This window comes from Emydura macquarii, unplaced genomic scaffold (assembly GCF_026122565.2).
Source record: "Emydura macquarii macquarii isolate MOO-44397 ecotype Brisbane River unplaced genomic scaffold, CSIRO-AGI_Emac_v2 contig_2473, whole genome shotgun sequence".
Lineage (NCBI taxonomy): Eukaryota > Metazoa > Chordata > Testudines > Chelidae > Emydura > Emydura macquarii.
The window spans coordinates 1,082,106-1,107,979 of NW_027132610.1; the positions used below are offsets into that span (position 1 = coordinate 1,082,106).

Here is a 25,874-nt window from a genome sequence, read left to right on the forward strand (position 1 = left end):
CTCAGAAAAATGTACTGGCCCTGGAAGTATTTGTACTGGTTCACCAAAGTGTCTCTAGCCCTGGCAGAATGGTAGCTATCAGATGTTAAAATCACATCATTCTGATTTCCTACCAGAACACTTTCTTATCCCTTCAGTTCCAGCATGATTTTAGTGGCTGATGTCTTGAAAACAGCTAGAGCTAAAAATTACCTTTCAAATGGGAATTACCTAAATCTTACCTTTCAAATGGGATAGTGTATTTAAGGCTAACTCTAGGGGTTCATGAGAAATAACTTGCTAAAATTATATGAGAAATGGGGAGATGGGGTGGGAAATAACAGAATGGTGCTCAGAATTATGTGGTATTAATGTTCAGCATCTAAATGATATGCTGAGTGTAGACATGAATGATGTATAAAATGAGCATATAGCTTTCCTATGTAATACGTTATTAATTTTGTTCTTTGGACTAGCAGTGCTTTTTTTCTTTTCTTTTTTTTTGATTTTTTAAAATCACTGATATGTAGTGAGTTGTTTATTTTGGCCCAGAATAACTTTGAGGAATTAAGGTAGTGAACTAGATGATAGTAAAAAAAATCACAGATGTAGCATACTCCTCTTCACTCTTTCCCAGCATGCCAGCATTCTTGCTTTAGGCATTCACAAAACCTTTGTCAGCAGTTTGATTCAGTGAGGGATTTAGGTGATTCCAGAGTGAAATTATTTTACAAATTTATGAATGTGAGAAATTACAAGTGCCCTTAGTGCTAAAATCCCATAAGCACTGTACTTTCATAGACAATAAAAAGAAGGAATGCATTTGAGACCAGATCCTTAGCCCTTCAATTTCCATTTGCTTTGCTGACTTCAATTAGCACATGAGGACGCGCCTAACATAGAATACTCAGCTGGTACAGAATTGTAAGCCATTGCCATTGCTCTGCTGCCCCTCCCCCATGCTCGTATCCATCATTTCAGGTAGGATGAAGATGTAACTGGCCATACTGACTAACAGAGAATTTTCTTGGAAATTGTTATTCATTAGCATAAATTAGAGCAACCCCAAGATTTACGCTAAATTTCTCTGGGGGTTGGTTTAGCATCTGGCAGCATTCACTGATAAAGCAGGAAGGTAGTAGGAAGCTGTGCCCCACACCCAGATGTGACAAGCACTTCTCTGAAACACTAGGGATCTGGCCCTTAATTTTTAGGGATTATTTCAGCATTTCTGTGTCCAGTACTGATTTTAAATTAATTTGACATGTTTGTCTTTTTCTTATAGATCTGCTTTCAAAGCATCTAAAAGTCTAACATTTGAAGAAGAAAGCCAAAGTCCAACTATTAGCAGTTTGAATGAGAAAAGTAAAGAAGAAACTGGAATAAGTTTACAGGTAGGGAATAATGCCTTCCCCATATGAAGTATTATCTAATCTCAGGGTAAACCTACCTAATGAAATGAAACAATGTTGATTTGTTAATATGGTAATTTAAAACCAATTAACATCTATAATTCCAGTGTAAGCAATATTTCTTGTCGGAGTTTAGAGTACAGCTAGTCAAAACTCGGGGAAATATTTTCTTAAACGTTTCCTCCTGCTCCTCCCACCCTCATCAAAAACTTTTTTGATTAACATTTTTTTACCAGCTCTAGTTCAAAGTAAAAAGTTCAGTTGCTTTGATTGAGGAGCTGAATAGGTATTTGGGAACACATCAGGCCTTGCTAACACTAACTCATTTGAAATACCGGTAGCAGGCAAATGTATAAAACACAGAGAATTTTTGCTCATAAAAGAACTGATCACATGGTCACAGTTGGCTGAGCTTTTGTTCTAGAGAGATACTACATATATCAATAAAATATAGCAAGTGGGTGATTGGAATGAGTTAGAATGACCAAGAACGGCACGCTCAGATCAATGCAGCATGACTGTGGTGTTAAGAACATAAGAACAGCCAATCTGGGTCAGACCAATGGTCCATCTAGCCCAGTATCCTGTCTTCCGACAGTGGGAATGAACAGAACAGGTAATCATCAAATGATCCATCCTCTGGCACCCCTTCCCAGCTTCTGGCAAACAGAGGCTAGGGACACTTCAGAGCATGATTTTGCATCGCTGCCCTCCTGGCTAATAGCCATTGATGTACCTAGCCTCCATGAACTTAGCTAGTTTTTTTTTTTTTTAAACCTCATTATAGTCTTGTCCTTAACATTCTCTGGCAAGAGTTCCACAGATTGATTGTATATTGTGGGAAGAAATACTTCCTCTTGCTTGTTTTAAACCTGCTGCCTACTAATTTCATATGGTGACCTCCTAGTTCTTGTGTTATGAGGAGTAAATAACACTTCCTAATTTACTTTCTCCACACAAATCATGATTTTGTAGACCTCTGTCATAACCCCTCTTAGTTGTCACTTTTCCAAGCTGAAAAATCTCAGTCTTAGTAATCTCTCCTCATATGGAAGCTCTTCCATACCCCTAATGATTTTTGTTTCCCTTTTCTGTACCTCTTCCAATTCCAATATATATTTTTTGAGATGAGGCAACCAGATCTGCATGCAATATTCAAGATGTGGGCATACCATGGACTTATAAAGAGTTTTTGTCTTCTTATATATCCCTTTTCTTATGATTCCCAACATTCTGTTAGCTTTTTTGACTGCTGTTGGACATTGAGTGGATGTTTTCAGAGAACTATCCACAATGACTCCAAGATCTTTTTCTTGAGTGGTACTCTGCATTTGTGTCATGTTGCACAAATATATTTACTACTTAATCTGAGTCAATAATCGCTCTCAACTATCATTTCATTCTTCATAAATCACATTCACCAACTTTCAAAACATATTTGTCAGCTTACACATCTCATGTTGATTAATTTTATGCTACCTCCACCTTTCAGCCAAATTTACTAAATTCTGATGATGTTTTTTTAAATCTTAACATAAGAATTTAGAGTCTCTGGTCTAGGCAGTCTGACAATATTGCACTGGAGTATGGAACTCTGTAAACTTCGAGGAGTGTCCCTGTGGATGCTCCACTTCTGGTGAATCTGTGCCCCTGCTATTGTAATTGGAGTTTTGTAGTAGCAGTACCTGGTTGAGTCGTACATGTGCTGTTCCCATTTTGTGCCGCCTCAGGTGGCTACATAGCGCTGTGCAGCCAAACCCTCCCCCCTTAAATTCCTTCTCTACTGCCCTCAGTTTGAGACGGAGCACTTAGCAGTGCCTCTGTGCTTTAGCTTTAGTTCTGGTTAGTTGATAGTTAAATACTTACTTACTCTTCCCCGTTCAGTTGTTGGGATACCTCTTACTGTGTCATAGTTACCTTCTCTCATTGGAGAAAACCCTTCTCTGAGGGGACTGCCTGGTTCCCCGGGTTTTAAACTCTGCCTTGCATGCAGACTGTGTATCCCAGTGTCTGACGGGCACAGTTCTCTGCCTTGGCGAGACACACTTTCTATAAAAGTGCTCACACTGCCACAATTTGAAAGCTTGTGCCAGGAAGGTGAGAGATCTGCAGTTTAAAACTCCTCGTGATGGAGAAGTCTCTGCGCCTGTTGTCCGATCCTGGATCTTGGGTCCCCTGCTGGACATCGGTCTCCCATGGCAGCCTCTGACAGAGGTTCCCCTCCACCTACTCAAGGGAAAGAGCATTCTGCTAAGAAGGCAGCAAAGAAGTGGGCTCCAACCTTCCTCCTCGGGAATCTGCCAAAAAGAGGCATTCTCTGACTTGGCAGACCCCATCAGTACCGACTATACCAAGACCTTCCACCTCTGAGGTAGCAGACCCATCCAGTACCGTGGACAACTCACAAGCAAAAGACCCTACATGGGCTAACTTGGATAAAGGTAGCAAAGGGAGATCTATCATCTCTGCCTTGGTACCACAATAAAACATACAGCGCCAAGCAGTTTGACACCACTCCAGACTATGGCGCCACCTTCTGCCTCTACAGTGCATAGCGTGCAATCCTCGACACTGATGACTGCAGCAAAGACATCGGTACCACCGTCAACACCTTCTTCAGTACTGATGCTCTGAGCACCGCAGCAATTCCTCTGCTACAAGGATCTTCTAGTCTTCTTGGCACCAGAAGCTCCACTCCTTGGTACTGACCTCACTCCAGCACACTCTGTGCCAACTCATCACACCAATCAGATCAGCTCCTCCCTTATCTAATGATGAGGACAATGAGGATGAAGGGGAATTCTACTCCTTCCATCACTCCTCATCTACACATGCACCCAGCAAATCAGGCCCACCAGAACACCATGATTATCATATAGGACCTGAAACTCAGAGCTCGTACAGACACCCGTGGATGCCACCACCTATGTCATTTCCACCACAGTGGCCTTATTGGGACCCATGGGCAGCAGCAGTACCATAAGCCTTCCAGTCCATCCCCAGTGAGGTCAAGGCACTCTCCTTCACTCTCTATACCCAGACCATTGAACCTGTGGAACAGACAGGCGAGGAATTAGAGGAGACTTCAGACCAGGAAGCTGCACCAGCAGCCAATATTGCATTCTCTTCTTCAGATGAAGCCATCATGCCCCTACCTCCCATCATGGGGGATGATTTTAAACAGTTCCAGGTGCCATGTAACCACCTGAAGCGGCAGGAAATGGGGACAGCGCATGTGCAATCTAAACCGGTACTGCTACAACAAATCTCTGATTACAAGCACTGGGGCGCAGATTCGCTTAACGTAGAGCACCCATAGGGACCACCATCTTGAAGAATCTCAGTTACTGCACAGGTTCAGTAACCTTATCTTCCTGCCTTTGATCGCAGCGTTTGCATATGTCAAGCATCGTTAGAATCTCTTACATGGTTTTCTAATGCAGATATATAGATGTTTATGCATAATACAGTTGAATATGTTCAAAAGTCATTTTTTAAATGTTTTGTTGTGTGATGGTATGTCTTAGGACCTTCTCATGGAAATATACAGAAGTATTGGAGAGCCTGATAGTCTCTATGGCTGTGGTGGAGGAAGAATGTTACAGCCATTAGCGAGGTACAATTTATTCATTTTGTATAAAAACATACTTTTATTTGTTTGTGAAGCATTTGAAATCTCAATTGCTCTTTACATGTAACAGGATAAGAACATATGAGCATGAAGCCACATGGGGAAAGGCCCTTGTAACATATGACCTTGAAGCAAGCCTCCCTCCAGCTACTCGCCAGGCAGGAATAATAGAGGTAATTCACTCCAGTAGTAGGAAATAAATACAAGAATTGCCCCCTACAGTGATCAGAAGTATTCTTGCTTCAGTGAATTTTAAATTGATTTGTTCTGGTATTCTATTGACATACTAGTCTGGGCTTTAGTTTTTGACATAATTTCATGTGTATGGAGCACTTTGACTATGACCACACTATATGTTGTTAATATGAGATACTATATTATATTTCATCTTGGAAGCCTGCAGTCATATCACCTTGTGCTATGACCCTCATCAGATATTTCAAACTAAGAAGGGTTAAGTCATTATTCAAAATAAAGAGCTTCTAAAAACATAGGTGCTGCAGGAAGTAATGGTATTGTTAGCGCTCTGCCAACTGAATCACTATAGAACAGTGATTTTCAACCTTTCATTTGCAGACCCATAAAAATTTTGTATGGAGGTGCAGATCCTTTTGGAAATCTTAGACATAGTCCGCAGACCACAGTTTGAAAACCACTGCTAAATAACAAACCCTCCAATACACTATCCTGCTGGATGGTGCCATCTTTCAGATACAAAGTAAAATTGAGATCTTGTCTACATGTGGTCATTAAATACAGTATGGCACATTTTGTAAGACATGGGATGTTCACCCCAATATTTGACTAAATTCCAACTTCAATAACTAATTTCTGCCTAACTAAATTTCCAATCTTGCTGATTGTAGGCCTTGCAGAATTTTGGGCTCTGCCATACCCTTTCCACCTATTTAAAAGGCTTGGAATATGAAAACACAGAGTGGTGTGCTGAACTGAAGGAAATTCGTTACCAGGCAGCTTGGCGGAACATGCAGTGGGACCACATCTCTTCTGCTAAGTAAGATTACTTCTCTGTTAATCATTTCCAGCTCTAGTCTGTTAAAGCCTAATCTAACAATGCTATTTGTTTTTGAGGAAAAGGAAAACGTCAAAATATAACTGCTGTGGAGTAGAAATGGTGCAGTACTGTTTATCTCAGTTATTTGCATAATTGAAATAAAAACAAAAATCAATCCCCTTTCATGTAAAAACCCTGTATTGTATGAATATCAGTCTGTATTATCATAAATGCTGCTGTTATAGCATACAGTCTTACATTATAATTTCCTCTTTTCATTTGCTGATAATTATTTTTTTAAATCTCTTTCCATTTTTAGTCTCATCTGCAAGATGATTCTTTTTTTGTTTTTCCTTTTAAATGTGAGGGAAATGCTTTCCTGCATCCATTATTGATTAATAGGAGAATGAAAAGATTGCTCTTTGAGCCTTAAGACTTCATCTTAATCTGATGAAGTGACTTCATCAACAATTGAAGAAAAAAGTGTCAGACTTGGTTCTGTGGCTACTCCTTTGTAAAGAACAGTCTATGCTGACATGATGTACTGGGCTGGGAATAGTGTATACCTTATTCCTGACTACAAGAGCAAGGCCATATTACTCTTAGGGAGAAAAAGGCACTAGATCCCCTCACCTTAAAAGCTTAAGGCAAGCTATTCGAAAATGCTACAGTGTAATGTGTATGGTATAAAAACTTACTGAAGATGGCATATGTGGTGGTGGCATATGTGGTGGTGATCAGGTTTCCTAATATGGAGGCAATATGTTGTCCATATCTCATAACCATGTAGAAGCAGTGAAAGCACAACTGCCCAGTAGACATTTAGCTTAGTGCTTAGTTTGATGCCACTATCTTTCCATATTGGAATGCAGAGTTGGCCTTGGTTGTGGGATGGGTGACCTCCTTAGTTGTGGCATTCTGTGACTATTTACTCCCTAGATAGCAAAACTTCTCCAATTATTGAAGAGGAGCCCTGGTGAACTTAATCATTGGATAGACATGTGCCTCCCCTGACACATGTTGGGTATGGTACTTCAGTTTTCTTTAGGTGGACTATGAAACCAAAATGATTGACTGCATATGTGAAGTGATCAATTATAAATTGAATGTCATCAATTGAGTGAGCAGCCAATGCGTAGTCATCAGCAAATTAAAGCTCCTTAATGAGTAAATCTGACACTTTGGTATGAGCAGGGCAGTGTTGCATCTTGAACAACTTCTATCAGTATAGAACTGGATAAATACTCCTCTGTCTGTCATGAAATGCATCCATAAGCATAGCTGAGGGAACCAGCACACAACCTTCTTTGGTGCCACTGTTGACCAGAAAGGGGTTCTTATCCTCATGTGGGTGTATCATTGTCAGTGCATATGCACTGATGACAGAAGCATAACAACTTTTAACAAGGCCAATGCAGAAGAATATAAGTCTGTCATCATTAACACCCTTCAGCAGTGACTCAAGTGTGTGGGCACTCAAAGAGCAGATGGCAAAACCCGCACCTGAGCACATCTTCATTCATCCTCATATTCGCCAATTTAGTAAAAGGTGTAAATAGCACCTGCTTCTTGGAGCTGTGATTCACCAGAAAGTCTTGTCTCACTGCAGCAATATCTATACTGTACCATGCCAACATTCTGCCAAGTGTAGTGGTTCTACGGCCCGGTCCACCGCCGCTGTCAAGGAGTGTGTGAACATTCCTAGCTGCAAAACTTATTTAGATCTTCCTTATATTTAGACTATCATAAAGCTGGATGACCAGTCAAGATATGGCACTCTGACAAATTTCATTGGAGCAAGTATTTTTTAAGGGATCTTTTTCCAACCCTTTCCCTGTTTGAAGAGAGCAACACTAGATAGGGCAGCTCTGACCCCAAGAAAGGATACAATTATTGCATTTGCTCCAGTCACTCCCAGGCCATCTGTATGTAGGAGTGTGATTAAGGACTTCCAGCAGCATCACAGGACTTGGATTCAGAAGTTGCAGTCAATGTTGCATTGCTGAATCACCTGCACTGTGCATAGTGGAAAAGGTGTGTGCAATTCCAGCCCCACTTTCCCATCCATGGAATACTGGTGCAAAAATTGCAACAAGTAGGGTGACAAATATGGATGCAGGTTTAAATTTGGAATTCCTTTTCCTAGCAGATGCCATTGACTCCCCTCATGGTTCCTCTGCCTTTCCAGGGTTATTTCTGGAGGGGCAAATTATATGCCCTCGTACGTTGTCATTGGCTACAGGCTTATTTGATGGCAGTTTACATTCGCCATGTCCACTACCATCTTTAGGAGCATATGGCATTTTACTGGAGCAGCAGCACCAACTGCTGTACCATCACACACTATTGGTACTACTGTCAGATTGTCCACGACTGCTTCTTCCACAGGTTTTCCTGCTTCTATCACAGCTACCTTCCATATCTGTAGGGCATTCCATTATCTGCAACTTGCGGATATGCATGGTGTCAGGTGAGGCTGCCCCTGGGAAGGTGATCCAGATTCAGAAATGCTATTAAATGCTGATGGTACACATTAGAACACAGTCAGATAATACAAGAACCTTTACATGTGTGCATTTTGTTGTTTATGGTAAAAATTGTAGATTTATTCTATGATAGTTTTTGGAATAATTACATATATTTATAATGTAATTTGAAAATTTGACTCCATCTTGTATAAAATACAATTTTAATAATTTTCACTGCCTTTTTATTTTGTTTACTTTAAAACAAGAACTTAGAATGTATTGTGTTACAGGGCTGCTTTTTACTTTTTAGTCAAATCAAAATAGCACTTTGTCCAAACACTGAAAAACTCCTGGCTATACTCCTTATTCAGTTAGGATATTTTGTCTGTCTTATGAAGACATCTCCAAAATGACTTAAATGTGCTATATCAAAGAGTGTGTTAATGCTGTAGTTTTCAATCATAAAGATCATTGATGGCCTTAGGTGTAAATATAATTTTGCTGTTTTAAATCTTTTTAAAGCGATGAGATGGGAAGACCAGGCTACCATGAATCACTGTATGGTGCTCTGCAATCTTTAAGAGATAGAGAATTCTTTGCTTTCCATGAAGGCCTAAAAGATGCCAGGTAAAAACCAAATGCCTATAGACATGCTGTGTGTGACTTTATTGTATTTGTGCAGCTGGAAGACAGTGTTACAAAAACAAAATCAAACGGATATTTGAGCTGAAACTTGACTTGTAAATTTTGACCTTAATTCTCCTTTTCATGCCTTTACAAGTAATGTTAGTGTTGAGGACATGCATGCCTGCCACAAGGCCAGAACTAATTTTGTTTTAATTTTGTAAAGTGGCTTTATATGTGGCTTGTGACATGTATATAGAATCTTTTTAGTAGAGATATTTTATAGTCACTCTTTTTTTTACATATAGATAAGGCTGCACAAGCTAAACAATAATGGTATATATTAAAAGCCTTAATTCTCAAACTAAGCAGGAAGAGACAAAGTACTGGCATTTTATACCATAACAAGTTCTTGTTTCTATAGCTCCTGTTATGCCAAAATACCAGCAGTTCTCAACGGAGCAGCAAGAATGTGGCATAAGGGAGGGACAAATTAAATTTTTTAAAAATAGAGTTACTGTTTATGGAGAAGTCACTATCCATTAGCATACATCCCCTTCCTGTTAATAGACAAGACATCCTTCTGAATAGTCCCTTTAAATCACATATCATATAGGCAATGGGGCAATAAACTTGATAGCTTTTTCATGTCGATTCGTAGGTGAGAAACCTTGAATTTAGATTTTAATAATTTTGCAAAATTCTTCCTTAACTGAAATAAAAAATATATGCAATATACTGTGTATTTGATATCTATTCTGTACATGGAAACCATATTGTCAATAGATAACGGTATTTAGCATTGCTGATTTGTATCCCTAGGGTGAATGAAGTAGCGGAGCTGTGCAAAGGCAGTCTTGAGTCTGTATTTTCATTATATCCCACACTCTGCAGATTACAGACCATTGGAGAGTTGGAAAACATAGGACAGCTTTTCTCCAGGTATTTTATTCCTTCGTGTTAGATTCCCCTTCCTGTTCTAGCTATGAGTCTGACATTGTTCTTGCACCTCACAGCCATTTTTAAGCAACCTGTCACTAAAGGCTAGGCCATCTGTCTTCCTTCTTTGAACAAACATTCTTTATAGATACCATGTTTACAAGCAACTTCACAGGTTCGCTAGTTATAAATAAAGGCCTTTTTCTATAAATATCTTCCTGTCTGTAAAAACAGGAAAAGAATGGTGGTATTAGGGAAATCACAATATTAGATTCTGCTGGATTTCCGACTGCATTCTGTTTTCTATTTGTTTACCTTCCAAACTGTAAGCTCTTCAGGGCATTGACTGTCTTTATTTTTGTTTATTGTGAACATTGTCAGCACTAATATTTATTAATGATTTAGTAGTATTTATTATTTGTTTTCCAGTAGCTCCCACAGTGTGCTAGGTGCTGTACAAACACAAAAAACAACATAGTACTTTCCCCAAAAAGCTTATACTCTAAAAAGATAAAACAGTTGTAGCTGGAGAGTACATCTGAAAGGCGTGCAGAATAATAAAAATATGGGCCATATAAATCACCATCCTGCAGCTTGTGCTGCCGCAGCCACATTCTATTTTTAGCATTCTAGCCGGAAGACTGCTAGTTTGAGTATGTCTGTCGAGCTGAGAATATCACCCTCATTCTGTCATGCAGCCATATAGATACAAGTTAAAATTCCCTTTGCCAGCCTTTTGTTACCAGCCTTATCACATACTAGAATTTAGCAAATTAAATCCAAACAAGTAGTCAAGAACATGTACACTGGATTTGTCATGCCTTCCAGCTGTTTCCCTCAGAAACCTCGGTTTGCTTTAAATCAGCTGTTCTGCATAATTTTTTATTTAAGTTACATATCTTCTTATAACCCTTACCCTCCACTTGCTTGTTTTTCAAGATGTTTATTCTGCACATGATCAGGAAGGGTTTCATATTTATAAAACAAGCTCCTTCACATCTCAGATTATTGGTATTTGGTCAGAAGTAAACAGCAGCATTTTTTCCTTTTTCTTTCATAATGTCTATGATTTCAGATCTGTTACTAATAAACAACTGAATGATGTTTATCTGAAGTGGCAGAGACAGTCGCAGCTTCTCAAGGACAGTGACTTTGGTTTCCAGGAGCCTATCATGGCCTTACGCACTGTAATTCTGGAAATCCTTTTAGAGAAGGAAAGTGAGAATTCCAAAAGAGAATGCATTAAAGATATTCTGACCAAACATCAAGTGGAACTGTCCAGACTGGCACGAACTGCCAAAAACACCCAGGTAACTAATTCCAGCCAGCATTAGTCTGAAAAACATTTTACTTTTCCAGTTAATAAAGAACTTTTTCATTATAATGCTGAAAAATCAGTAAGCTAAAATTCCTATACTCCGTCTAAGTTTATTCATTGAATTATTTGTCTGGAGAGTCAGTCTACATAATACTGTATGAATGCTACAGGCTATCTTCACACTTTTGTTCATAATTACATGCCTATCTTTGTGGTGTATGTTATAAAACCGGATTTTTTGCCTGTAAATGATGTTTCTATAACTCTGTAACTCCAGTTTGCTACTCTGGGTAAATATAAAGTCTCACCAACATGCCATACATTCCAGGGTAGAGTTGCAGAAGGAATTCCTCAGCATCATCATATTTGGTGTCATGTTCAAATGTATATACACTTAAAGTGCCATTATACTCTGAAAAGCAAATCTCTATGAATTACCATGTAAAATTCCAATTTTTTATCCCAGTGACTTTCAAATGAAATATGTTCAGTTTTCAGTTCAATCTGCATGTCCTGAAAACTCAATTTAGGATGTGAAAAGCAACCTGGGCTACTTCTGGCGACCATATGAGCACCAGTAATACATTTTGTGCATTTGGAGCTTGATTAACAGCTTTGACCCAGAATTACGGAGCAGCAATACTTTCTATCCTCTTAATCTCCTTGAAATGAAACCAATCCTAAAAAATATCTATCCTGGAATGAGAGAGAGCATGTGAAATTATAAAATTATGTTGTTTTAAAAATTTACTGGATGTTGGTTTAAGAATGTTTCTAGCCTTTTTGGCACATAATGGGTGAAATCTTGGCCCATTAAAGTACAATGCAAAACTTCCATTGACTTCACTGGCGCCACAATTTCACTCAGTTTCTCCAAAATGGCTTAAGAGATCCACTGCTATATAATCCTTCATCTTTCACCCTTTTCAGATATTCTAACATTTGGGTTTTTTTAATTGTCTGAAATGTTTGTAACAAAAATGTATTATTATTTTCAGTATTAGCTGGTCTCCATTAAAACACATTTTGAACCTCTTTTTAACCATTTTTTGGTTATGAATATAATTGAATAATATAATATGAATATAATTCATAATAATTCATAATTCATAGTCCCATATAGGCTTTGTGGTGTTAACATGACTAAAGAGTATTGAAAATACCGATTTCACCAGTAAAGTGAGTAAAGATGACTCTATTTACACACAGATTTACTGACTATGAAGATGTCATTTTTCTGAAAATGTCACTTTAATTTAAAATTTTGCAAACTAAAAAATTGATTATTGTTATCTTAATGGTAATTGTTATAAATATGATTTTTGGAATTTCAGTACCCCATATCTCACAGTAATTAAAATATTAAATGGCAATACTTAATGTTCTGTGAAGCTCCATTCAAGAATCTATACTTTGAAACTTCTTGGTAGTCAGAATGATATAGGGTAGCCTGTTCCAGTGCTTTAATGCTTAAACAAACCTTGCTTCCTTCCCAACAAAACAATTTTAACACTAAGCAGGCAGAAGAGGGATATGTTAAAGAAATAAAGCAAAGTACTGATGGAGTCAAAGAGCCTGCTGTGATGTGTGTGTCCATACTTAATATAACTGACAATTTAGTTTTTCTATTTCAGCTTCCTGAAAGAGCAATGTTTCAGATCAAACAATACAATCCAGCTAGGTGTGTAGTCTCTGAGTGGCAACTGGAGGAAGCTCAGGTTTTCTGGGCTAAAAAAGAAGAAAGTCTAGCACTGAGTATTCTCAAGCAGATGATCAAGAAATTGGATACAAATTGGTTTCAGGTGTGTGTTACATTGTGTGTTTACTTAGTGGGAAGTAAATTATTTAACTTAATTCCAACTTTCTAGAGGTTTTCCTTTGGAGTGAATAAAAAGGCAAAAGTCCATGTTTGGGATAGTTAAAAAGCCTAAAGCACACAGATGTATATACAAACATTATCTGGGGGTGCGGGGGGGGGTGGGGTGTGGATTTAAGAAGGAATGAGTGTCACAGAAGTCTTTGCAAGACTGCAGGAATTAGAGATTCTTTACTGATTATTTTGCTTTCATTGTCACCACTTTGTTCATACCTTTTCAGAGTAGAGAGGATTTTTCTTGATATTACCTCAATCTTAACAAAGTGTGTTTCATGTGGATCAGATAAGCTTATCTCCTGTATGTCTGAACACAGTGCAAATAGGCTAATGGAAATGTAGATTTATTTAGCCCCTGTAATATCTAAAGAACTATAACAGTATCTATGAAGTTATAAAGATTTTTTATTTAAAAAAGTGAGATTTTCACCCCTGCTTTGGCCCATTTATGCCATTTGAAAGGACCAGAGCACCATAATGTGATTTCAGAGCCATTAGCTATTACTTTGAAAGCTTGTGGCAATTGGGGGAGGTCCCTGATGACTGGAAAAAAGCAAATATAGTGCCCATCTTCAAGAAAGGGAGGAAAGAGGATCAGGGAACTACAGACCAGTCAGCCTCACCTTAATCCCTGGAAAAATCATGGAGCAGGTCCTCAAGGAATCCATTTTAAGGCACTTAGAAGAGAGGAAGGTGATCAGGAAGAGTCAACATGGATTCACCAAGGGAAAGTCATGCCTGACCAATCTGATTGCTTTCTATGAAGAAGTGACTGGCTCTGTGGATGTGGGGAAAAGCGGTGGACGTGATATACCTTGACTTTAGCAAAGCTTTTGATACGGTCTCTCACAGTATTCTTATCAGCAAATTAAAGAAGTATGGGTTGGATGAATGGACTATAAAATGGATCGAGAACTGGCTAGAGCATAGGGCTCAACGAGTAGTGATCAATGGCTCCATGTCTAGCTGGCAGCCGGTCACAAGCGGAGTGCCCCAGGGGTCGGTGCTGTGGCCGGTTTTGTTCAACATCTTCATTAATGATCTGGAGGATGGGGTAGATTGCACCCTCAGCAAGTTTGCAGATGACACTAAGCTAGGGGGAGTGGTAGATACCCTGGAAGGTAGGGATAGGATACAGAAGGACCTAAACAAACTGGAGGATTGGGCCAAAAGAAATCTGATGAGGTTCAACAAGGACAAGTGCAGAGTCCTGCACTTTGGACGGAAGAATCCCATGCATAGCTACAGACTGGGGACTGACAAGCTAGGCAGCAGTTCTGCAGAAAAGGACCTGGGGGGTACCAGTGGATAACAAGCTGGATATGAGTCAGCAGTGTGCCCTGGTTGCCAAGAAGACTAATAGCATATTGAGCTGCAATAGTAGGAGCATTGTCAGCAGATCGAGGGAAGTGATTATTCCCCTCTATTCAGCACTGGTGAGGCTATATTTGGAGTATTGTGTCCAGTTTTGAGCCCCCCCAAAACAAATTGGAAAAAGTCCAGAGGAAGGCAACAAAAATGATTAGGGGGTTGGAGCACAAGACTTATGAGGAGAGGCTGAGGGAACTGGGCTTATTTAGTCTGCAGAAGAGAAGAATGAAGGGATATTTGATAACAGCCTTTAACTACCTGAAAGCGGGTTCCAGGGAGGTTGGAGCTAGGGTGTTCTCAGTGGTGGTAGATGACAGAACTAGGAGCAATGGTCTTAAGTTGCAGTGGGGAAGGTCTAGGTTGGATTTTAGGAAAAAATTTCTCACTAGGAGGGTGGTGAAGCACTGGAATGGGTTACCTAGGGAGGTGGTGGAATCTCCATCTTTGAAGGTTTTTAAGCTGTGGCTTGACAAAGCCTTGGCTGGGATTATTTAGCTGAGGTTAGTCCTGCTTTGAGCAGGGGGTTGGACTAGATAACCTCCTGAGGTCCCTTCCAACTCTCTATGATTCTATATTCTCAATTCTGTGATTCTATAAAGGGGCCCTAAAAGCCCTGTATCAGACTGGGGAAGGATTCCTCTGGTATAGGCACTGCAGAAGACAGTCACACAGCTGTCCTCCCCAAGCCCTGGCTTAGAGGATGGAGCTTGGGGCATGATGGGCATGGAGCTGCAACACATAGTACTATAGAGATTCCAGGAAGTGCTGTGGCCCATAGGACAATTCACAGAGGCTACTATAATTTAGGCCTCTCCAGCCCCTGGCACAACCCAAAATCAGGAGCGCACAAAGGTGGCTTCAAGTTACCAAACACATCCACACACCCCCACACAGCCAGCACAAAAATCTCACCACATAGCTGCAAGCTTCACACCACACTAAGAACAGTTAAGAGCAAGAATAAATTGTCTCCAGTGCTTCAGCATTTATTTACAAATAGAAACTTGATAACATGAACATTATTAGTTAGTTAAATCTCAGACCTTTCCACAAGTCTTTCTCAAAGGTGGTGTCACTCATGCAAGGAAATAGGATTCCATATCCACCTCTCATGTTGTAGATATCCACAGCTCTAGTTCACCTCTAGCTGAATTCTCTCACGGCTTACTGCCTGCCAACCTCTCTTCCAGAGTTCCACCCTAAAAATTATAGGAATGTAACTTGGTCAATTTGTATAGTTTTTGTTAAATTTAGTCCAGAAGTCTTGTTTTTATTGTTAAAACTCAAATCCTTTTACACCCCTTCAGTCAGATATGGTGTGTGATTAAGGATGTTGACGGCTGTGGCTGGGATGGTACAGTGACAGCACTCTGTCAATATGTAACCTTGATATTGGGCCTAATTCATTTAAATTGTTGTATTTGGAAGATAAAAGGATTTTACTGGTTGACGATCTTTTATGGAAAATTATTTTTGATTTGAAGTCTGATATGTTTTTACCTAAAAAATGTGTTTCTCCAAAGGTTGAGAATGATCTGAGCTTAAGACTGATATACACAGAGTGTCTGAGATTATGTGGAAACTGGTTAGCAGAAACATGCTTGGAAAACCCTACAGTTATCATGCAGAAATACTTGGAAAAGGTAGGGTGGAACTTCAAAACATGCGACTTTTGAAATAGATTCTGCTGTATATAATATCTTGGAAAAATGTAAAGTAAATTTTACAATGCAGCATTCATTTTTCCATATTGAAACTATGAATTTTCAGTATATTTAAAATAGCACTTCAGATGCAAAAATAGTCTTTATTAATGATTTTATAGAATCCACAGTGAAACTTAGATTTAATAGTCTCTTTGGAGGTACAGTGATGTGGCTTTAGTACTCCTCCACTCACGGTAGAGGTTCCTCCCTGATCTTGCCTTCAGTATGGTCTGCGCACTCACTTATCTCTTTTGTTGTATTCTCTCTGCAGCCGTCTCATTGATTTCAGTATTGCTTTCCACTCCTTTCCTTGCTCATGCTCCATCACATGCTAATTTGTGACTTCAGTTATAGTTATCCCTTCTGACTTTTCTGATACTCTCCAAATACTTTTACCATCATCTCAGTTTTGCTTGTAATTTCAGCCTCTCTTCTGTCTTGTGTTGTCATCTCCTTGCCCTTGTGTTTGTTAGACTGCCCTTCTTACACTGTAAGCTCTTCAGGGCAGAAAATCTTTCTTTATCCATACTGTAAAGCACCATATACAACTATGTTACTATATGAGTAATACATAATAAGCATTGGGTGACTTCCATTACAAGTGCTGTAGATAAAAAGGACATTGGCTTCTAGTGCTGAAAAATCAAAGTTCTTTCTGAGGATTAAATTCAAGTAGGAAAATAACTTGAATACTGTTGGTTTTATTTTGTATGTGCTCTGCCAGCATATACAAACATTAAGTAATTAGAGAGTTGTTTGATAATAGACTTTAGCTATTTAGACTTTAGCTATTATGCCAACATGATCATAAATCTTATCATTACAATATTTGTAACTTTCCTTTTAGGCAGTGGAAGTTGCTGGGAGCCACAGTGGAGACACCAGTGATGAGCTAAAAACTGGAAAGATGAAGGCTTTCCTTTCTTTAGCTCGTTTCTCTGATACCCAGTACCAAAGAATTGAGAACTACATGAAATCCTCAGAATTTGAAAACAAGCAAGCTTTGCTGAAGAAGGCCAAGGAGGAAGTTGGCCTCCTAAGGGAGCATAGGGTTCAGACAAACAGGTGGGTGTCCAGTCTGCAGGAAGGTAACTACAGTTAATGGCATACAGCAGCCTAGTAGAGAATAAAATGAAACCAGCTTTGGGATTTGCACATGCAGTAGAGCGAAAGGAATCTTAATGTTCATCTGACTATTTCACTTATAGCCTTAGTAAGTGGAAGGGAAAGTGAGGGAAAACTCTAAGCTTTAGTGGTTCTCTATTTTCTGTTGGAGGTGGCTCAAGGCTTTGTGCTTGTTTCCTGTCCCAGAAATTCACTTTTATATTGGTGTGTTCAGCTCCAGTCAGTAGAAAAAACGGGACTAGATTTTTAGTTTGTTTTAATCACAGAACAATAATGCCCTGTGTACACAAATGAAGAGGACAGTGAAAGGATTCTAAGGAATTGCCTGATTTTCTTTGATAGTACAACACCAAGTATAAAATGTTGGGAAATTTCTTAAAGTAGTCTGGAGTTCTCTCACCTACAATCTCCTCATCAGTGTTTTGACAGATGATTAATGTCCATTCATAGATACACTGTGAAGGTTCAGCGGGAGCTTGAACTTGATGAATGTGCAATTCGTGCACTGAAGGAGGATTGTAAACGTTTCTTGTGCAAAGCAGTAGAAAACTACATCAGTTGCTTATTTAGTGGAGAAGAGCATGACATGTGGATCTTCCGGCTCTGCTCCCTCTGGCTTGAGAACTCTGCAGTTTTTGAAGTCAATGGAATGATGAAGGTTAGTTTCTGTTCTTACTTTTTTCTTATCCTTATGATTCTACATGAAAATCAAATACAGATTCCTCATCCTCACATTCTAGGCTTTGCACAGCTCTGCCAATGTGTCCACCTCTCATCTTTTATTTGTATCTTAATCCTTATCATGCACTGCACTCTGCCAAAACATCTCACTTATTTGCTCTCTCCATCTACCTCCTTCCATTAGCTACTCCACACACTTTCTCAAGGTGTCCATATATCTGGAGTATGGCACATGACCCTGTGCAACAGCCTTCTTTAGTTTATCCTCAAAACTCACCTTATTTGCTATGTATTACACATTTATCACCCTCTATCAATTAACTGCATTCCTCTTTTCTGTCTCTGTCCCTTATATATTATTAACAAAAGTTAACAAAAGTGTCCACAAGATATGCTTAATGTTATGATCTTTCACTGTTGTACCTTTGCCCTCCCCATGCCTTTTACTCTTCCTTTCTCATTATTTGCTGTCTTATGTCTAATTTAAATTGTAAGCATCTACCATTTCTACCATGACACCTGAAGGAAATTGTTAACTGATAAGAGTTAGATAAATTGCTAATAGTGATTACTGATATCTAGCTTATTTCTTTTCTCTGTCTTATAATTTAATTTAAAAAAATTAGAATTACTTGGAACAATTGAACAATGCACAGAACTGTAATCATGTGTCCTTTCACAGGCATCTTTGTGTCCTCCCTTCTTTCCTTTGTATGTTTTTCATATGCTCATGTTGTTTCTTGTCTCAAATTAGATTGTAAGCTTTCCCAGCGGGGGCCTGTCTCTTATCATCTGTTTATATAGCACTCAGAGCAATGGGGTCTCAATCTTAATTGAGGCATCTAAGCACTGCTGTAATAAAATAATAATAGCACTTTTATTAATAATAATAATAATAATAATTAGAGACTTAATGAAGAGATCTCAAATACAATCAGGGTCAGTCCCATTCATAGTTTTATAAACCAGTAAAGCTAATTTAAACTGAATCTGCTACTTAATAGGCACTCAGTGTAAAGAATGCAAAGTGGGCTGAGTATGAGCCTAATAGCTCAAACTCATAAGCAGTTGTGCTGTTGAATTCTGAACAAACTGCAAGCAGTGGGACTTGTGGAACCCAGAGAGAGACTAGGAAAGAGGGAGTGATGTGCAGCACGCTGCCACTTGGGTAACTGATAAATATTTTTAAAATATTTTTAAAATATCAGTACGAACCCATTGGTGCCGATCTACTGATTTGAGTTTGTGATCTCTTTTATGTGCATTGTTGCTTTACATCTGATTTCTCTTTCAACAGACAAATGCAGAGAAGATTCCATCATACAAGTTTTTGCCTCTGATGTACCAACTGGCTGCTCGAATGGGAACCAAGATCACGGGCTGTCTAGGATTTAATGAAGTTTTAAATAATGTAATTAATATTAAATCATAAGTGTTGTGATTAAGTGAATGACACAGAGATGCATCTTACTTAATGTTAAAACTCCTAAACATAACGTGTCTTCCTTAGCACAATTCTTTCCTGAATGAGTCAAAAGCCAGGTAGAGTAGGACCTTGTAAAGGGAATTAAAACCAATAGTAAAAGGCTCTATAGCCATATAAATAGGAAAAAAACCAAAGAAAGAAGAAGTGGGACCTCTAAGCACTGTGGATGGGGTGGAGGTTAAGGATAATCTAGGCATGGCTGAATATCTATTCTAAACAAATACTTTGCCTCAGTTTTTAATGAGGTTGATGAGCTTCGGGATAGCGGTAGGGTGGCTAATGGGAATGAGGATATGGAGGTAGAAATTACCACATCTGATGTAGAAGCCAAACTCAAACATCTTAATAGGATTAAATCAGGTGTAGGGGAAGCAGATAATCTCCATCCAAGAATATTAAAGGAACTAGCACATGAAATTGCAAGCCCGTTAGCAAGGATTTTGATGAATCTGTAAACTCAGGGGCTGTACAATATGACTGGAGAATTGCTAACATGGTTCCTATTTTTAAGAAAGGGGGAGGAAGGAAAGTGATCCAGGTAACTATAGGCCTGTTAGTTTGACCTCAGTAGCATGCAATGTCTTGGAAAAAATTTTGAAAGAGAAAGTAGTTAAGGACATCGAGGTTAACAGTAATTGAGATAAAATACAACATGGCTTTACAAAAGGTAGATTGTGACAGACCAACATGATCTCCTTTTTTGATGAAGATAACAGGTTTTTTAGACAAAGGGAATGCAGTGAATCTAATTTACCTAGATTTCAGTAAGGCATTTAATATGGTTCCACTTGGGGAATTATTAGTTAACTTGGAAAAGATGGGGATTAATACGAAAATTGAAAGGTGGATAAGGAACTGGTTAAAGGGAAGACTACAACATGTCATACTGAAAGGTGAACTGTCAGGCTGCAGGGAGGTTACTAGTGGATTTCTTCAGGAATCAGTCTTGGGACCAATCTTATTTAACCTTTTTATTGCTGACCTTGGCACAAAAAGTGGGAATGTGCTAATAAAGTTTGCGGATGACACAATGTTGGGAGGTATTGCCAATAAAGAAAAGGGTCAGGATATCATACAGGAAGATCTGGATGACCTTGTAAACTGGAGTAATAAAAATAGGATGATATTTAATAGTGGAAAGTGCAAGGTCATGCATTTAGGGACTAATAATGAGAATTTCTGCTATAAGATGGAGACGCATCAGTTAGAAGTGACAGAGGAGGAGAAGGACCTGGGCATATTGGTTGATCACAGGATGACCATGAGCTGCCAATATGATGTGGCCGTGAAAAAAGCTAATGCAGTCCTTGGATGCATCAGATGAGGTATTTCCAGTAGAGATAGGGAGGAGTTAGTACCGTTATACAAGGCGCTGGTGAGACCTCGTCTGGAATACTGTGTGCAGTTCTGGTCCCCCATTTTTAAAAAAGATGAATTCAAACGGGAACAGGTGCAGAAAAGGGCTACTAGGATGATCCACAGAATCAAAAACCTGCCTTATGAGAGAAGACTCAAAGAGCTTGGCTTGTTTAGCCTAACCAAAAGAAGGTTGAGGGGAGATATGATTGCTCTCTATAAATACTAAGAGGGATAAATACCAGGGAGGGAGAGGAGTTATTTAAGTTCAGCGCCAATGTGGACACAAGAACGAATGGATATAAACTGGCCAGCAGGAAGTTTAGATTTGAAATTAGATGCAGGTTTCTAACTATCAGAGGAGTGAAGTTCCAAGGGGAGCAGTGGGGGCAAAAAACCTAGCAGGCTTCAAAACTAAGCTTGATAAATTAATAGAGGGGATGGTATGATAGGACAGCCTTCTTTGTCAATTGACTGATCTTTGACTACTAGTGGTAGATATGCCAGTGGCCTGTGAAGAGATGTGAGATGGAGTGAGTTCTGAGTTATTACAGAGAATTCTTTCTTGGATGTCTGGCGGGTGAGTCTTGCCCACATGCTCAGGGTTCAACTGATCGCCATATTTGGTGTTTGGAGGGAATTTTCCCCCAGGGCAGATTGGCAAAGGCTCTGGGAGTTTTTCCCCTTCCTCTGTAGCATGGGGCACAGCTCATTTGCTGATGGATTCTCTGTACCTTAAAAGTCTTTAAACCATGATTTGAGGACTTTAATAACTCAGTCATAGATTAGAGGTTTATTACAGGAGTGGGTAGGTGAGGTTCTGTGGCCTGCAGTGTGCAGAAGATCACACTAGATAATCATATTGGTCCCTTCTGACCTTAAAGTATGAGTCTATGTAGTGTAAATTATTCCATTACAAAATGAGATGTAAACTTGTGAAACTTGAAATGTGAAACTTGAGGGGTTTTGTGCCAATTCTCAACCGATTTAGGAGTCTTCTTGGGATAGTCACACCATTGTATTAAAAACATACTTTATATGGTACAGACATTGAAATACAGATTTAGGTATGCTGTTTTATTTTTTTCTGTAAAGGACCATGAAAGGTAAAAATTTTTTAGTCCTTTTTATATTGATTATAAAATGAAAGAGTTGAATAATGTTTTATTGAGTATTTGCTTTTTAGTTTAAAATCTTAAGTCTACATTTCTGATTTGTAAGTCATTTTAATTTTTTTATTACATCTTTAATAACGGACTCTTATTATATTTCTTAATAGCTAATCTCTAGAATTTCACTGGATCATCCACATCATACTTTGTTTATAATATTGGCTTTAGCAAATGCCAACAAGGATGAACTCATGGCAAAACCAGAGGCAACAAGAAGAAGCAGACTAACAAAAAATGTACCAAAAGAAATCTCTCAGCTCGATATGGTATGCAACTCAAACTGAATTTTGTTTGAATCACGTAGTTCTGGGTTTTGAATCATATTTAATAATATAATGCGAGAAAGTTAATTTAGTTTTAAAGGATATGGTAATGCAAAGCTTCAGGTAATTGATTTTTTTGGTGAGATGAAGACGAATGGGGGGAAAAATAAATATTGATTTTTAAAATCAAAATTTGTAATTATGCAGATTGTGGGCCTACCAGCCTTGACAGTTGTTACTCAAATCCGTTATTACAGTGGTTTCAGCAAAAGAAAACCGTCACATTTCCTGCAGCCAATGTCCCTTAGTCCAGAGTATTGTAAAGAAGATTTTTGTAGATTTTTTCATCTTGTGAAATATTGTAAAGACATTTTGGCTGCATGAAGGGCTTGATTGAGTTTATAAGTGAAAAGTTGATGCTGACCAAAGATTTTACTGTTTTAATGTTTAAGTGAGTGTTTAATATAAATCTGTAAGATAAAGTATTTGGGTTTGTATAATGTGGTTCTAATATCTTTATTTCTTTCCTAGATAAAAATAGTAATGTTAATGCTATAAACCATAATGACATGTAACATGTAATATCATGACTTCTTTTTTAAGTTAGTGTTGTTTTTTTGATTGATGATTATCATTGCTATGTTAATGATGATTTTCCCAACCTTTCTTTGTTGGAACCCCACTTTGGCACTCTTCAGGCACTTTTTGTCCTCTCACACTGTTGTCCTCTCATAGTTTCTGGCTTTTCTCCTTTTCTCTGTACTTTTCTGTTTTTTTCCCCTTATCTTTTTTCCATATTTGTAGCTGGCTTTTCTCCTCCTCCTCTGATAGTTCTGATCCCTGTACCCAACTCATCAGGAGGCTATATATATCTGTGGATTGGGGCTTTCATTGGTGTCATGCTAAGCTGAAGAAACTGTCACAATGTTGGGAGCAGAGAAGGGAAGCTTGGGAAAGCAAGCTGCTTGAGCCTTCAGCCTTGTACGTGTGAGCAGCTCCCCCAACCAGCTATATTAGGGACAAGAGCAGAAGCAGGAAAGAGGATGGCAGGTGTATTTCCAAGAGCCACCTTTATGTGCACTGTGTTTGCAGGAGGAAGGAGAGTGGATCTGGTGTCCTGCAGCTTTCTCAGCCTCACTCCTCCTCTTTGTCTGGATGTAGCCACCCCCACATATAATCCATTGTCCTTCCCACCCCACACTGGAAAACACTGAATTAACATTTATATGAATCCAGGTTTGTATTGCAGAGGGTCTTCAGTGTCTGGGTTTCCTCTGTTTTCACAGGATAGCTTAAATTCTACTTGATGGCTGAATATTGTGTGTCTTTCACCTGGCAAGGAATAATTTGCAAAATTGGTTTTTTGATACATTTTTTTGTTGTTCTTTAGGATCGAATGGAGGCTGCCAGCAACATAATTAACATTATAAAAAGTAGGAGAGCTCCTATGGTTAGAGGTGTTGAAGCGCTTTGTGATGCTTACATCGCATTAGCAAATGTGGATGCCACTCCATGGAAATCTCAGAGAAGTAAGTATTTGAAAAGAGGGCTTGTTGGTCAGTAGTTAGGCAGGGTATTTGGAGTCAGGATTGCTAGATTTTATTCCCAGCTTTATCAATGCTTTATCTTGGGGAGGTCGTTGAGTCTCTCTAGGCTTCAGTTTCCCCATCTGTAAAATAGGCATGACACTACATAGAGTGATGAAAGGTCAGTTGACCATTGTTTTCTTTGAGATCCTTGGATGAAAGATGCTATTTAAGTATAATTACCAAAATGCAAATGGGCTGCTGTACTTCTATGTCCTAATTATGTTAAATATAAGACCTACTCTGGTTTAGAAGCAATATGAAACAACTCGTATTGTGAGGTTCAGCTGAATTGGTTCTTGGATGTGAGACCTCCAGAGATTTCCTAGCTGTGTTCATGACCTGAGTCTGGTTTCCTAGATGAAAAGGCTCAACTGAGCAGCCTTTTGTGGGGAAAACAAGTGCAAACTGATCAGTGTGAATTGCAATTGTTGATTTAAAATAATGCATTGATTTTAACTGCAGAAGGTATAATTATTCCTGCTGACCAGCCTATTACTAAACTAAAGAACTTGGAGGATGTTGTTGTTCCCACCATGGAAATTAAGGTGAATAAAGTTGAGCTATATTTACACTTAAATATGCATCCTTAGTATTCACTTCCATTTCTTCTAATGGAAGTCAGGGTGTGTGATCCTTTGCCTGCGATCTTTGTGTTTTTTCTTTGCTTTAAATGCCCTGTTTCCCCACATTTAGTGCATTTATGTATATGCTTATAGATACATATTTGGTCTTTTTCAGTAGATATTGGTATATTTTTCTGGTATTATATGTTCATCTTTTAATATAGAAATTGTTTCATTAGGTTTTTATATGCTTATTTTTGGTCCTATTATGATTAATAAACTACTTGAACTTAGAGACTACAGATATCATATGGTAACAATCTTGCATTGTGTAAAGTCTGCTAATGACATTTGCAAAGCTTCAGGTTTATAAATAATCAAACATTTTTCCCCAGTGTAATGAATCTGATATTTTCTAGTAATCTTTCATTATAATTTCAGGTGGACCCTACTGGGAAATATGAAAATTTGGTGACAATAATGTCATTCAAGCCAGAGTTTCGTTTAGCAGGAGGCCTGAATCTGCCTAAAATAATAGATTGTATAGGATCGGATGGAAAAGAGAGGAGGCAACTTGTCAAGGTGAGCTCTGTCTACTGTAGTTTTCAGAGAGCTGTCCTGTTTCTACATGTGTCCTGTTTCTACATGGAGCCAAATCTTTAAATGTATTTAAGTGTTGCTTTGCTAAGTGTTTCAAAAGTGTTTGCTGGAGTGTGTATTGAATTGAAATAAAGCCTAACTGACTTAGGATCCTAACTCTCATTTTCAGAAGTGACAAAGCATTTAGGAGTGTAAATACCACTGACTTCAATGAGAGTTTCCTCTGTCAGTGTTTCTTAACCTTTTAACTAGCAAATACCCCCTAACTTCTGAAAATTTTAATAAGTACCCCAACACTCAGTTTTCCACTCTGAGAAATACAATCTTTTTCCCCTTCACTACTGGACAACTGTATTTCTCGTTAAGCAGGAGAGTTCTGAGTTCTGCAGTGCTGTGTGGCTGTGGCAGATCACAAAACCCCCTGCTGTTTCTCCCCTCCTTTCTCCTCCCCTTCCTCCATATAGGAGCAAAGATCAACGCCAGCCAAACACTATGGCCTGATGGCGGAGTCACATGGTGTTCCCTCACACAGGCGGGAATTTGTGAGGTATGAGCAGGCACTAGCGGCTCACCAGAGTGGATAGCGGTGCTCCCCGTGGCCATCCCTAGGGGGGTGTGGGTCTGGGGCATATCATACTGTGTGGCCCCCTCTTTAAGATTTTTATACTGGTAAAATCTGTGGCTGTCATAGTTGTCAATTTCA

General features: G+C 38.8%; 1 protein-coding gene across 1 annotated transcript in view; it reads left to right on the forward strand.

Annotated features, from left to right (window-relative positions):
- The window catches only part of ATM (ATM serine/threonine kinase), a 123,819-nt gene that overhangs the window by 75,819 nt on the left and 22,126 nt on the right, over positions 1 to 25,874 (forward strand). The window contains exons 39-54 of the mRNA XM_067562811.1: positions 1,265 to 1,373; positions 4,919 to 5,007; positions 5,093 to 5,195; positions 5,889 to 6,037; positions 9,028 to 9,132; positions 9,952 to 10,071; positions 11,144 to 11,378; positions 13,021 to 13,188; positions 16,154 to 16,273; positions 17,184 to 17,401; positions 17,912 to 18,119; positions 19,440 to 19,553; positions 22,264 to 22,422; positions 23,810 to 23,948; positions 24,471 to 24,553; positions 25,013 to 25,153. Coding sequence (XP_067418912.1) covers positions 1,265 to 1,373; positions 4,919 to 5,007; positions 5,093 to 5,195; positions 5,889 to 6,037; positions 9,028 to 9,132; positions 9,952 to 10,071; positions 11,144 to 11,378; positions 13,021 to 13,188; positions 16,154 to 16,273; positions 17,184 to 17,401; positions 17,912 to 18,119; positions 19,440 to 19,553; positions 22,264 to 22,422; positions 23,810 to 23,948; positions 24,471 to 24,553; positions 25,013 to 25,153 — 2,260 coding nt within the window. The remainder of the gene's footprint in view (positions 1 to 1,264; positions 1,374 to 4,918; positions 5,008 to 5,092; positions 5,196 to 5,888; positions 6,038 to 9,027; positions 9,133 to 9,951; positions 10,072 to 11,143; positions 11,379 to 13,020; positions 13,189 to 16,153; positions 16,274 to 17,183; positions 17,402 to 17,911; positions 18,120 to 19,439; positions 19,554 to 22,263; positions 22,423 to 23,809; positions 23,949 to 24,470; positions 24,554 to 25,012; positions 25,154 to 25,874) is intronic.